We start from the raw sequence: 15,129 nt of genomic DNA, 5'->3' as shown, positions 1-15,129 counted from the left end.
GTGCTGCCAGGCAAGAGGAGAAGAGGAAGGCCAAAGAGGAGGTTTATGGATGAGGTGAGAGACGACATGTAGGTGGCTGGAGTCACAGAGGAAGACGCAGAAAACAGAACCCGATAAACTGATGATCCGCTGTGCGGGGAACCCCGATGGGAATTAGAACGAAAGAAGAAGGTCAGCTAGTGTGACGACAGAGCTCACCCTCCCCTGCCGGTTCTCCAACCGCAAACACAGCCAATTGTGTTTGTTGGAACGGCCAGCCAAGCCTGAGGCACCGGGGAGGATTCAAACCCCAATTCCCACCACAATGCTGGGCAGGTTCTCCGTCTGCCCCTGTGCCACCCGGACAGACATCCTTAGGGAGATATTTAAATGGAGCTGCAGCAACGGTTTCTTCCCCCTCAATATCGCAGCCAGCTTTCCAGACCCATTGCCTCCCCCTCCTGCTTTTTCTCACCTTGAGCTAAAAATGATTACTATTTTTGTTCTGAAACAAAAGGCCTTGCTTTTCATTTGAGGTGAGACAGAAATACCTTGATTTTCAGACTATATTAATAATAAGCTGCAGTTCTGAAACGGTTGAATCAATCATGTGATACATAACTTCAAATCAACAAGATTATAATGTGTTTTTGAAAGTATAAACTGTTAAAACCAGGAAAGACAATACTTATATCTACCCCTATAACTTTTAATCTAGCAATAAAGAAGAAAGGCGCAATATAAATAAATATATTAAAGCTATTAATATTATTTTATTATTATGCACAATATAATTATGTATACATACAATAATACAATATTCTGATGATGTATAGTCTATCAATACAATGTCCCAGCCCTCTACTCACATGGAACTTTTGCATGATCTCGTGCGTGGTCTTGTTGATCCACTCTTCCAGGTTGATCTCAGGCTGCTGCTCCAGGTCTGATGCGTTGGGCGTGCTGGTCTGACGCTTCACCTTGGAGTGTTTGGGCAGCTCCAGCTCCTCGAAGCTCTTAAACTCTGGGATCCTACACACAGTCACAAAGATCTTAAACTCTGGGATCCGACACACAGTCACAAAGATCTTAAACTCTGGGATCCGACACACAGTCACAAAGATCTTAAACTCTGGGATCCGACACACAGTCACAAAGATCTTCAACTCTGGGATCCGACACACAGTCACAAAGATCTTCAACTCTGGGATCCGACACACAGTCACAAAGATCTTCAACTCTGGGATCCGACACACAGTCACAAAGATCTTCAACTCTGGGATCGTACACACAGTCATAAAGATCTTCAACTCTGGGATCCGACACCGAGTCACAAAGATCTTCAACTCTGGGATCCGACACACAGTCACAAACAATCTTCAACTCTGGGATCCGACATAGCGCGTCACTCATTGCTGTGTCATTTGCTTGTAGATCTGCTATTTTTTTAAATCGTGAAAATGTGCTTTGAATATATATTTTCAAAGCGAACATATATATATATTTTAGCTCAAATCTTTGCTTCTGGTATGTCCTTGGAACTAAATATTTTGAGATGGGGGTCCGTGGTCAAATACATATAATTTTGGGGGTCCTTGACATGAAAAAGTTTGAGAACCACATATTTCGTTTTTTTAGTGGTGCAGTGGGATGCACGTGTCTTAGACACGGACCGATGTGGAAACAACAGTCGGACATGCGGTCAAACATGCGCTGCTCCCGTGCATGCGGTTAGGGTTTGAGGTAGGTCGTTGGTAGTCCGACAACCAATAGTCCGACATGCCAATGTACTAAGGTCCACACACACACACAAACACACACACACACACACACACAACTGGGCACCTAGGGACATGAGGCCACCTGGACAACTCGGGACAGAACAAATTATATATAAATATAATGTACTGTATTTGTTGTTTTCTCTTCTGTAATATATGTTTTTGCTTTGATCAACACTGTTAATAACAAATTGACTAAACGTTTGACAAGTTAATGGAAGAGGTCTAAAGTTATTAGAACTGATGACTTTCTCACATCTGAAACAAACAAATTGATTTTGGAATTGATTTTGGGACGAAACATGAATCATCCTGAAATAGGAAGCAGTTGCTGTCATGACTTTTTCAGGAAATGGATAAATGAACAGTGTTCCAATGGAACAAAAGTACTTATTGTTTAGTCACTCACAATCTCACCGAAGAAATAGGTGGGTTCTATAAAACCCACACATGCACTTGCACTTTAAACATTTAAAAAAATATCAAAACAGCAGATCTACAAGCTCACAGTCACAACGCATTGCAATGTGATCGTTATGTTTGTGTGACACTTTTTATGTTTGTGTGACACTTTTTATGTTTGTGTGACACTGTATGACAAGGTAGGGCATTAAATTACGGGGGAAAAACAAAAGCAATATTAAATATGAACAATATGAAATATGGAGATATGGAGTTGAAATACAGGAAGTAGATCTTACTCTGCCTCGTTGACACGCAGGAAGTCCAACTGCTCCACAACAGCTCCCGATATCAGTGTCTGAGAAAGACCACAAGTTCACAGAAGCAATCAACATTAAAAAAACAAAGAATTAAACTTAAACTTTTAGACTTAAAGACTTAAGTTCACACATTATATGCAATGATTATTTTATCCACTTAAAGCCTCTATTCTTAATGAAACCGACCTGAGTTACAATCAGGCCTGGAATTTAGGGGCAAGGCCACCTTTAGTGCTGTACATTCTTTGAAGGGCAGAAAGGCCAAATAACAGGGACGGGAGGCCATCAAATAAAACAATGATCTTAAGTCCACGGAAATAAACAATTTAATTAATTACATTCATCTTTCAAGATATAGTATATATCGATGGGGAAAAAAAGAAAGAAAATCTGTTTATTTCACAAAATAATTCATGGTATTTTTGAAAATTACCGAAGTTGGGAGTAACTACGGAGTCAAGCCATGGAATAATCTGAACCAATAGTCATTATTTGAAGATGGGGAGCCAGGGGGAGTTAAGAATTCTGAATCTCACAAAAAAAAAGGAAAGGAAAGTGGCAGTTGGGTACAATCAGGGTCAACTAATCATCTGAGGGGCAGAATGCCAAACAGGAGGGGGGTGCACTGACCTTCAAGGCCTACATGAAATTCTTGACCTGGATACAGCTGAACTTAGAATTATTTCCTCCAAAGATGTCCTAGTTTGAGTGAATCGCTCATACATGCGAGCTTGTTAACCTTTTTGAAAATGGAAGGACATTTTCTTTTTCTGAAATTCTTTAGAAAAATGTGGGCATTGTAGGAATGGGAGATAAATGCTATTATTGCTTGCTTATCATACTAACAAATGCTCACCGTAATCATATCGCATAGATTTTTTTTACGCTGGCCCTGTGCTTGCACAGCTTTTTTCAGTCTACAACAAATGTTTTTGCCAAAAATAGCAGATCTGCAAGCTTATAAGGTGTCACAATTGTGAGCTTGCGACTGCGTAGATCTGCATATTTTGGCTAATGTACCACCAGCATATGAATGTTGGGGTGCAAGTTATTAACACAAGTAGCATATCAAAAGTGAATTTTGGCCCAACAGCAGGAAGGTGACACTGACCTGGAGTCTGTCCACATGAACCTTAACTCCTCCGATGTTACCCTTCTTGAATGACGCCAACATGTCCAGCACCGGGTTGAAACGGCTCCCCCTGGTGAGAAAAAAACAAAAAACAAACAAAGTTGAAATATGGAGTTACAAGATTTCTGCCTGACAGCAATGCACCATTAACACCCAAAGTTTACTTTTATAAAACTCACACTTATTAATGGAAACGATGTGACCGAGTACAGTGGTTTGAGACACAAGGGGGCCATGGTAATTTTTCAGTTTTTTACATATTATGAAACTACATAAGGTAAGCTTTCATCTGATGTATTGTGTACTGTTGATTGAAATTGGGAAAAAAATGAAGAAGATATGACCATCTGAAACTTGTTGAACCGGAAACCCTAAAGTAGAGAAGTTAACAATAATGATGTATTTAATAGTGTGTCATAGGAAAAGAGAAGGGAACCTGCACACTCATATGCTCCAAAAGATAACATTATTGATGACGTTTGGAGCCAAGGCTCTTCATCTGGTAAAAACTGATAGTGTGTCATAGAAACACACGGCAACTAATCTGGACGGCTGAGTTGCGTGTAACTGGAGAACAAAGATAGTTACGGCCAATCGAAATGACTCTATGTAAATACGTGCAGGAATGCTCACACCCCCAAAATACGCAAATAATCTTTAAATACAGAGAAAACTTAATGACACTAAAACGACTTTCTGATGGAATACATTCTTTAACATTCCAACTGTGTTAATGTGGCTAAAAACGAAAACCACAACAAAAATTGTGGAGTTTCATTAGACTTGTGAATGAAAATACTGGAAGGGGTCACATATCTCTAACTTCGCCACTCATTATTATAACTGACAGTTGCACCATTAGGTAACAAACGTTGACTTTCAGAAAATAGTATTGTTGGGTCACTGCCAACATTTAATAAGTAAAGAAGAGACTGAGAACAGTCTACTGCAGCGATATAATGTGTCATTGATATTTTAAATAATAATTATATAAAGTGGTCAGATGAGTGGGTGCTCAGAAAATTTTACAGTTTATTTTAATGATCAATTATCAATAAATCAATTGTATTCCGGCTTTAATCAATAGCACTAACATAGCCTAGTATAACTTTAAGTTCCTATTTATTAGTATCACAGTTTCAAGAAACAAATACCATGACATCAACAATTGTTCACATTTTTTTATTTTTTACATTACACTAATTTTACATTATCATGGTGGGGCGGGTGTTCTTCTGTAACTAAAGACTATGATGGAGAGTTGGGCTTGTGTGTGCTGTCACTTTACATACATGTCATCATCCCGATCAATACTCATATCTAATGATCTGCTTTCTACGAGAGCCCACTGGGCTCATTTCATTATCTGCACTGTGGCCGTGTGAAGGGCTGTAACATTACACACTTAACACAGCTCTGTGGACAATGGGTCAATGCTGCTGTGATGCAGCTCTGTGGACAATGGGTCAATGCTGCTGTGATGCAGCTCTGTGGACAATGGGTCAATGCTGCTGTGATGCAGCTCTGTGGACAATGGGTCAATGCTGCTGTGATGCAGCTCTGTGGACAATGGGTCAATGCTGCTGTGATGCAGCCATGCTAGAGTGATACAAATGGGAACCATTATCAACCAATCAACCAGCAGCCAATACTAATAGTCTGTAATATGTCTGCTATATAACTACGGATAGAGGCAGGAGTGGTGGAAAGTAACTAAGTATATGCACTCAAGTGCTGTACTTAAGCAATCTTGAGATTTTTTTTTTTTTTTTACTTTGAATATTTCCAATTTTCAATACTTACCACGTACTTCTACTCAACTACATCTCAGAGGCAAATATTGTAAATTTTACTCCATTACAATTATTTTGCAGATTAAAATGATTATATTACAAAACATGCAGTATGTTTTGCAAATATAATAATTTTGTAGCACAAGAAAAAGCTCACCACAATCCAGATATAGTCAGCCAGGGCATGTGCACGAAACGAGCATGCGCGCGACAATTTCACGGGACCGCGTCCGTGAAAATACGCTTGCGTGATCGCCCCTCAACTTCTCTGCACGTCCAAAATAAACGCACGCCCCTCATTGAAAATGAATTACTAGGCACATCATCTGAAAAGGCCTTTAGCCCTATTTTATACGTTCACACATTGTGAGATCTGCTATTTTCAAAGGATTTTCAAAGTAGAAAGAGAGAGAGAATCTATCCTTGTTTTATATTATGTTTTTGTGCTCATACAGTACATGTCCATGCATACGTATTCTGTACTTGTTGTTATTGTTGCTTGTGTTTGTTTTTTCTGTTTATCTGTAAAAAATCCAAATAAAGTACTGATCATGGAAAAAAGAAAGAGAGAGAGAGAAGCTATAAAAAGAGAAGTTGCATTGCAGATGGTTATCGGTGTAAAATACAGACGGTGAGGTCACAGGATGAATATCACAGGTACAGTACAGAGGCATTAGAGAAGCAGAGAAAACAAAGGGGTACAGTATATCTCACTTGATGTTATCCTCCCTGATGAGCACCAGGAACAGAGGGCGTCCCTGCATCTTCCAACACTGCTTGATGAACTGCAGGGCGTTCTGCAGACAAAACAACACGCTACACCAACACTGCTTGATGAACTGCAGGGTGTTCTGCAGACAAAACCGCACGCTACACCAGTGGCTTTCAACCAGCGGTCTACTCTGGGGAGTCGGGACCACCAGTGGTCCTTGAGGAGGTTCCAGGTGTTCCCCAGCAAAATGATGGAGAGTTGGTATAACCAAATGGACCCTTATTGATCTTTAACTCTTGAGAGAGTAAACTGAAACCATTGATAAACATCTGCATTGCTTAATTTACAAGAAAACTACACAATTAGAGAATGTAGAATAACTGTTATTTTGATCGTTTCTCCATATGGTACTATCAATACAGCATGGACAAAATCTTATCCAACGATAACAAAATATTCTTTCTTTGTTTTGGGTCAGAGAGGCTAAATCTCAAGGTCCGTGGCTGGAATGCAGAATAAATAATGGACAAAGTATTGACCCATGGAGGACCCTGGTCAACAAAGTATACATATACTGTAGGGTTTAATTGGTTTAAGGCCCCCTGTGAAGTATGTTCAATGATTTTCTGAGAGACGGCGAAATCCCTCAGCGACTGTCGACCAGACTTTATTTTTTAAGTTATTTAACATGCGTAGCTGTAATGCTGTACATTGATTCCAGAAGCAGACAATCAGCAGCAGTGTTTAGTGGCAGTTGAGTTTCAAAATGCCGAAACACAAGTCAATGTTCAGATAAAATGCCACCTGCTGGGCCAACACAATAGCCCAGTGGTTATGGCTGTGTACCACATGGCCTCTAAAGCCAGTGAGTGCCCCTGTTAGATTCACGGTACTGCCTATGGCAATTTGATGCATGCATTAATCCAAGTTAATCCATAAAGTCTCAGAAGAAAGCCCCCCAAAAATGTATTAAAGCAACCCTGCCATGCTGTTCTACAATAAGTAGGATGAAAAAACCCCCCAAAAAAACATTGTTGTATCATACTGACTCACCTGCCTGCCAGGGAAGAGCCCCCACCGGGAGGACGTCCTGCTCCTCCTGCCCAACACTCTCGGGGGAGGGAAGCCACTCCGGCTTCCCTCAACCGAACACGGGCCAATTGTTTGCTCGAACGAACACTCTGCAGTGGTGGCCAATGCTGGCCATGCACTTTGCTACTGTGCCACCCTAGCGGCAGTTTATTTTTTAAGCAAAACGCTGTCAGCCAAACATTAATCATTGCACCAACTGCTGTCCAATCAAATGAGACCTTGGCGGCGTGACCCCCTCCCCTTACCTTGATGTCATCGATCAGCAGCATGACATCTTGAGACAAGTAGAAGTCGCTCAGATCAAACACGATCGGGTAGCATACCACCGTCTTACCCAGGATGCGATATATCTGGACACACACACACACACACACACACACACACACACACACACACACACACACACACACACACACACACACACACACACACACACACACAGGTGAGGCAGTCAGCCATATTTCCCATAAATGTTCCATTATTTCTTATTATAATAATATGATTATAATATTTCTGTGAAGTGGCAACGTTGTATGTCCATTGTCCAAAACTGTTCCTTCTTTATTCAAAATAAATAATAATAATGTCAATAAAATAGCAGATCTACAAGCTCACAACGCATCACATCATGTTGTCTGCTTGCCTTGTAGATAGACACCCTCGTATGATGAAGTAGGGCATTAATGTGCGAAAAAATATTGAGATACAAGGTTTGTGCCCGACAATGACAATAATATTTTCTTCATAGCACTAGCAGTGCTTCGTTTGTGTGTGTGTGTGTGTGTGTGTGTGCACGCATGCTCATGAGTAGGTGGCACCTATGACCTCTGCAGTGTGTGCATTATTATGTGTTGTGTGTGTACCTTGCATGTCCCAATGCAGCCAACAGGCCTCTCTGGTCGCCCACTCAGGCCTAGCTTCTTATTGACAGCCAGAAACCGGTACGCCTGCAGAGAGAGAGAGAGAGAGAGAGCGCGCACGCACGCACGCACACACACACACACACACACACACACACACACACACACACACACACACACACACACACACACACACACACACACACACACACACACACACACACACACACACACACACACACACACACACACACACACACACACACACACACACACACACACACACACACACACACACGATGTTGGGATACATTGCATTGACTTACATTGATTGTGTTGTGTCTGTGTGTGCCCGTGTAGCTCAGTCGGTAGATCGCTCGCCTTTGAAATTGCAAGGATCTGGTTCGATACGGCAGGCACGTACGGCAAACAAGTATGTGGTAAGTACAAGTATGTGGTAAGTACAAGTGTGTGGTAAGTACCGGAAGCTGACATGGTGACTGGAAAAAATCTTCGAGAAATGTCAGTTACTGTGTGGGGATCCCCGAGGGGTCCCCAGAACATCCAGACCCCCAGGTACGTGCCCAGGGTGCTCATAGATTTGCTGTTTTCGCTACTTTTCTTTTTTTCTAATATATTTTTTATCCCACGATTTTGTAACCCATTTTTCACCCCTGTGCCAATCATCTACTGTGATCCTGGGCTCTACACACCCTCCGCCAACCTGGGGAGAGCAACGGACTTAACTCATGCTCCCTTCATGCCTGAGTGTCCAAGTTGCTCCTTCCTCCCTTTACACCTGCCAGGGGGGAGTTTCCCTGGTTGGACGTAGCGCGTGGAAGGAACACGTTATTCCAACCAGTTCCTTTCCCCTCCATCAGGCACCCCGGCTGGCCAGGGGGAGGCAGTTTAGAGACCAGGATTACTGCATGTTTTTGTGAGGGTACCTACCCTAGGGGACACGGGGAGAACATGCAAACTCCACACAGAAAGGCCCTTCGCCAACCCCGCCTTCGGGTATGGGCACTGATGACGCGGAGGAGGAAACACGCCGCCAGCACCCACAGTGCCCCGAGCGGGAATCGAACCCAGTAGAGTTTTCGCTACTTTTGTGTGACACTGTAGTTTGTAGTATGATGAACTAGGGTGTTAATTTACAGGAAAAACAATATGGATATAAGAGGTTTCTGCCTGTCATGCAGCGATATGTAAATATATAAGGAAATGTAAGTGTGAAGGTATGTGCGTAAGGAAAGGTACGTGTAAGGGCCGATTCATACTCCTATTTTACCGCTGTAGTGCCGAAATGATTTCGGCTTGTCAGAATTTTTCAGTAGCACCGAAGAGCCGACTTTAGGACAGTACCCCCCCCCCCACCCTTAACCTAACCCTAGCCTAACCGACTTTTAATTGCCTCTAAAATAGGAGTATGAATCACGCCTAAAATGTGAGGAGTATCATTGGGTTACAGAAAACAGACTTCAGAGGGAGAAGCAGCTCTGTCTCACTCCCTCCCACCCTCCATCCCTCCCTGGTGAGATGAGGAGCTTTTAGGCTCATTTCAAGGTAAACCAAGCGAAACTGTCTGCCAGAGGACAGCTCACTAACCATCTCAGAGCCATTCCATGCTGCTGCGGCCCTCATGGCTTCCAATGATGGATGAATACTCACATGTTCTTCTTACAATAAATGCACCGAATAGTACGTACGTACAGTACGTACGTATGTCTGATGTCAAGGAAATTGAGGCTAAGTTTAAGCCAGTTATAAACAATGGTTAACTCATGTGTACAGAAAGCAGGGGAAGCATTTGATTGTTACTTTGTTAGGAAGTTGCCTGTTTTCAATCAGACACGCAACCGATCATATGAGGTACTTTTAGCAGTTAATGTTTCATCAAGAATACTTTAGCCCTACAGTATATAAAATGTATATAATGTAGTTAATAGACTGAACCATAGGCTACTATTTCATCAAGATTACTTTAACTCCACGTATGACACAGAACAATATCTATAATCTAGAGAACCGTTCGAACCGACCGACTACAACTTCATCAAGCGTGTCGCAGACAATCCCAAGGGAGTCTGCCTGGCATCGAGGCGGTCGGATAGGCAGTGAATGAATGAATCGTTTATTTCGGTGCTTTACATTTACATGTTAAGTTTCATCATTTGCATTTAAGTTTTTTTCTTTTACAAGGTAGCACCGAAAAGGTCTAGGCTGAAGCCAAAGCTTATTTTGCCTAGCCTTGGCAGTTGTCCAGAACCAGAATGTAAACATATAGCTAATATACAATCTCACAGGCTTGTACTGTAGATCTAATGTATGTTTTCTAACAATAATCTAAATGAAGATGAAGTAAAAAAAAAAGTATCAAAAGTTGTTGTTTTTACTGTGTAATAATAATTATTTTAAAAGTGTCCCTCCGCAGGGTTTAATAAAGGCTGTTTTTTATCTGATACTAAACACTATGTGGCAATAGAAACAATAGCTTTTATCTTGTCTTAAACATTACAATATGTGACCATAAAGCAATAGTTTTGTTTTATTATCTTAAACATTATGTTGACAATAGAACAGTCGTTGTGTTCACTTGAGTTGTATGGGCTTTGTGTGTGTGTGTGTGTGTGTGTGTGTGTGTGTGTGTGTGTGTGTGTGTGTGTGTGTACGTTGTGAGCTTGTATACTGTAGATTGGCTTTGGTGAATTGAACATTTTAACAGAAATAAATAAATGCAGAAATGCACTCCTAAAACTGCTGAAAACTGCAGAAGTATAGTAATATATAGACAGATCTGTGTGTGCGTGTGTGTGTGCGTGCATGCGTGTGCAGCCACACTACTTGTAATTTTGTGCTGGCTTAAACATTCCAGCTTTAAATACCTCAGCAGCTACAGTATCCAATCAATGAACCCGACATCAATAAAAAGACAGGAGGAGCAGGGAAGCTGTCTATCAAGGCATTTACTCTGCCGCATTCATGCTGCAGTACCTCCCCTTTGGCCATGAGGTGGGGCTGCTTCACACACAGTGTTCCACCTCTAACTGCCTCCCTCCCGTATTGTGGGAAAAGCCACATAATAATGTCTTTAATAAAAAGGAGATAGCAGCAGAGAACCGGGCCAATTAGCAGAGCACCATGTGGGCAAAAAAATTAAAGCGCAGAGCAGAATGTGTCAATGTGCTATAATTGGGAATTAAGAGCTTGTGACAAAGCCCGGTGCACCCCCCCCCATCCACAAGGACAAGACCCTAACGGACAGACCCTCTGCACTGTGCAAACCCAGTCAGCAGAATACCAATGAACAAGAGAAGAGGCTAAGCCAATCAAAGCTTCTTTTCATCTGACCACAGTGCAGTCGGCCTAAATAGAAAACATTTAAAAAGACTTTAATATGTGGATTTAGTGCCATTTCTGCACTCTGAGTTAAGCCTGTTTTGTACCGTGGGCTACTTGCCAAATAGCTCATCTACAAGCTCATGCTGCGTCATATCGAGTTTGTCAGCTCGTATACTGCTATTTTTGAATCTCAAAATGATATGCAAAAAAGGGACACCAAGGTTGACACATTAAATGGCTGAAACAAAATGAACATTAATAATGCACAGAAAGGCTATGATGAGTAACTACATGATTACAAACAAAACATTTACACAACACCGATGATAGTGCTGTCAAACAAGTCTATGAAGCTATAGATATGAAAAATAGGAAGTTTAATCTGCAACATAACTTTATACAATATGTAGTCTTGTTGGGGGTCCCTGCTTCATCTCTCTCTCAGTTTAACTTAGAGAGTTGGCCTGACTTACTTTGCCTGAAAACAAGTTGTATGGAGCTTTTGTCTTTTTGTATTCACAACGGCAACGTAAATCAAGCTGATACCAAGTGCAGGAATGTGTAGCCACTTTTTCGTTTTACTTGAGCGTGAAATATGGCAGCTCAGCTCGGTGAGGGGGCGACAGAGAATTATACAGAAGATCAGAGATGAGAGACAAAGAGGGCGACAGCTACTCGACACGGACATTGATCTATGGAGAGCGTAAGACACGCGTGTGTCACGGAGGGGATGTGTATGGGGGGTGCTAACACGTTGCGGGAGATAATTGCTGCTCCATTCGTTGTCAGGAAGCTGTTGTCAACACAATCAGCACAGCTGACGGGGGAAGTGGGAGCGAACGCAGCTTGAAGCGCCCAGGCGCCGGAAGCCACTCCAACTCATCGGAGGGTCTCTCTCGAGGAAGGAAAGGAAGAGGCCGTCGTCTGGCTGCTTGTGGGATTTACATTTTCAACACACACACTGCCCCTCTGACTCACAACTGAACAATCCATCTCATCAGCTTCTAGAAGCCAGATTTTTACCTAGCCGGGCGCCGCCGATGTGCGACAGGACGGCCGCGCAAACAAAATATGAAACAGGCATTAACAGAGAACAGAAGGAGACAGAACTAAACACTGTGGGGCAGGTGCGGGGGATTAGACAGAACCTAAACACTGTGGGGCAGGTGGGGGGGATTAGACATAACCTAAACACTGTGGGGCAGGTGCGGGGGATTAGACAGAACCTAAACACTGTGGGGCAGGTGGGGGGGATTAGACATAACCTAAACACTGTGGGGCAGGTGGGGGGGATTAGACAGAACCTAAACACTGTGGGGCAGGTGGGGGGGATTAGACAGAACTAAACACTGTGGGGCAGGTGGGGGGGATTAGACAGAACCTAAACACTGTGGGGCAGGTGGGGGGGATTAGACAGAACCTAAACACTGTGGGGCAGGTGGGGGGGATTAGACAGAACCTAAACACTGTGGGGCAGGTGGGGGGGATTAGACAGAACCTAAACACTGTGGGGCAGGTGGGGGGGATTAGACAGAACTAAACACTGTGGGGCAGGTGGGGGGGATTAGACAGAACCTAAACACTGTGGGGCAGGTGGGGGGGATTAGACAGAACTAAACACTGTGGGGCAGGTGGGCGGGATTAGACAGAACCTAAACACTGTGGAGCAGGTGGGGGGGATTAGACAGAACCTAAACACTGTGGGGCAGGTGGGGGGGATTAGACAGAACCTAAACACTGTGGGGCAGGTGGGGGGGATTTAGAAGTATTGGTTATCCTTTGCGTATCGTTGCCGTCGGGTCATGTCCAAAACTGTTATGAGTGCTGTGAGCTTGTAGATCTTCTATAGTAACTACTTTTGCGTGACACTCTGTTATGATGGAGTAGGGTGTCAATTTACAGAAATATTTTAAAAAGTTGAAATATGGAGATAAGAGTTTTTTGCCCAACAGCAATGATATTTAACTGCATTCCAAATGGAACAACATGGACACAGAGGTTACATTAAGCCCTATAGCCGCACCTTTAAAGGTAGAACTAAAATTTTACCTTCTCTGTATGATGGTTGCGAATCAAAATCATATCATGTTTTTTCATTAAAAATTAAAAAATAATTCTGCTATGAAATCCCCAACTGAAAAACCTACTTTTTTTTTGTATTGCTATTGGAGACACTGGGGGGACACTGGGGGACACTGGGCAGGCACTGAGGAGGCACTGGGGAGACACTGGGGAGGCACTCAGGGGAACACTGGGGAGGCACTGGGATGGCACTCGGGGGGCACACTGGGGAGGCACTCTCAGGGGGACACTGGGGAGGCACTCAGGGGGACACTGTCTAAATGTATACGTCTAAATGTATACGTTTAAATGTAGACGTCTAAATGTAGACGTCTAAATGTATACGTTTATATGTAGACGTCTAAATGTATACGTCTAAATGTATACAGACGTCTAAATGTAGACGTCTAAATGTAGACGTCTAAATGTGTACGTCTAAATGTAGACGTCTAAATGTGTACGTCTTCTCTTATGGGGGTCCCTGGCATATATTTTCAAATGGGGGTCCACGGGCTAAGTAGTGTCAATTTGGGGGTCCTTGACATGAAAAAGTTTGGGAACCACTGCTTTAAACACTTTAGCACTTTATGAACATGAACAAAATAGATGGGTCCCCCCTGGAACTCCCTCAGGTACCCCTGGGGGTCCCCGGACCCCACTTTGGGAACCACTGCCCTAGGGGACACGGGGAGAACATGCAAACTCCACACAGAAAGGCCCTTTCGCCAAACCCGCCTCGGGTATGGGCACTGATGACGTGGAGGAGGAAACACGTCGCCAGCACCCACAGCGCCCCGAGTGGGAATCGAACCCAGGACCTTCGCTGTGAGGCGACAGCACTACCAACTGTGCCTCCGTGCCCCCCCCAAAAAAACAAAAAAAAAACTACTTTTGAAGCAACACATTTCTCATCCTCCAGCAAGGTACTGCTGTCTTTAGAAACATTGATCCCACTGACTGACTGCACTGAGCTCCTACAGTCTGCTAGCGCTGTATGCGGCGCAATAACAAGAGCAATGGGAAAGGGCCCCATCCCTGTGTGATATGTTTACACAGCCCCATTCATAACACTATTTGTCCATTGGCAGAATGCAAGAACGAGACCTCTCCCTTCCTACCAAAAAGGGAGTGTGTCACTAAAGCAACAAGCCACAAGAGGTCTCCGTTTACCTTGTAGTTTATAATGGCTGAGGGGCGTGGTGAGGCACGACGTGAAGCGTTTACCTTGTAGTTTACAATGGCTGAGGGGCGTGGTGAGGCACGACGTGAAGCGTTTACCTTGTAGTTTATAATGGCTGAGTGGCGTGGTGAGGCACGACGTGAAGCGTTTACCTTGTAGTTTTAATGGCTGAGTGGCGTGGTGAGGCACGACGTGAAGCGTTTACCTTGTAGTTTATAATGGCTGAGGGGCGTGGTGAGGCACGACGTGAAGCGTTTACCTTGTAGTTTATAATGGCTGAGTGGCGTGGTGAGGCACGACGTGAAGCGTTTACCTTGTAGTTTTAATGGCTGAGTGGCGTGGTGAGGCACGACGTGAAGCGTTTACCTTGTAGTTTATAATGGCTGAGTGGCATGGTGAGGCACGACGTGAAGCGTTTACCTTGTAGTTTATAATGGCTGAGGGGCGTGGTGAGGCACGACGTGAAGCGTTTACC

General features: G+C 43.3%; 1 protein-coding gene across 5 annotated transcripts in view; it reads right to left on the bottom strand.

The window, feature by feature from the left end:
• Positions 1-15,129, bottom strand: part of phkb (phosphorylase kinase, beta) — a 113,405-nt gene that overhangs the window by 13,253 nt on the left and 85,023 nt on the right. For all 5 annotated transcript variants that reach the window (XM_080766655.1, XM_080766654.1, XM_080766657.1 and 2 more), the window contains 6 exons: positions 8,075-8,158; positions 7,457-7,561; positions 6,122-6,204; positions 3,594-3,684; positions 2,462-2,520; positions 849-1,011 (listed from right to left, as the gene is read on the bottom strand). In XM_080766655.1, the coding sequence (XP_080622781.1) occupies positions 849-1,011; positions 2,462-2,520; positions 3,594-3,684; positions 6,122-6,204; positions 7,457-7,561; positions 8,075-8,158 (585 nt within the window). The remainder of the gene's footprint in view (positions 1-848; positions 1,012-2,461; positions 2,521-3,593; positions 3,685-6,121; positions 6,205-7,456; positions 7,562-8,074; positions 8,159-15,129) is intronic.

Source organism: Protomyctophum bolini, assembly GCF_963924005.1.
Source record: "Protomyctophum bolini genome assembly, chromosome: 1".
Lineage (NCBI taxonomy): Eukaryota > Metazoa > Chordata > Actinopteri > Myctophiformes > Myctophidae > Protomyctophum > Protomyctophum bolini.
The sequence above is the reverse complement of the archived record's forward strand: the minus strand, read 5'-3'. Positions and strand labels throughout refer to the sequence as shown.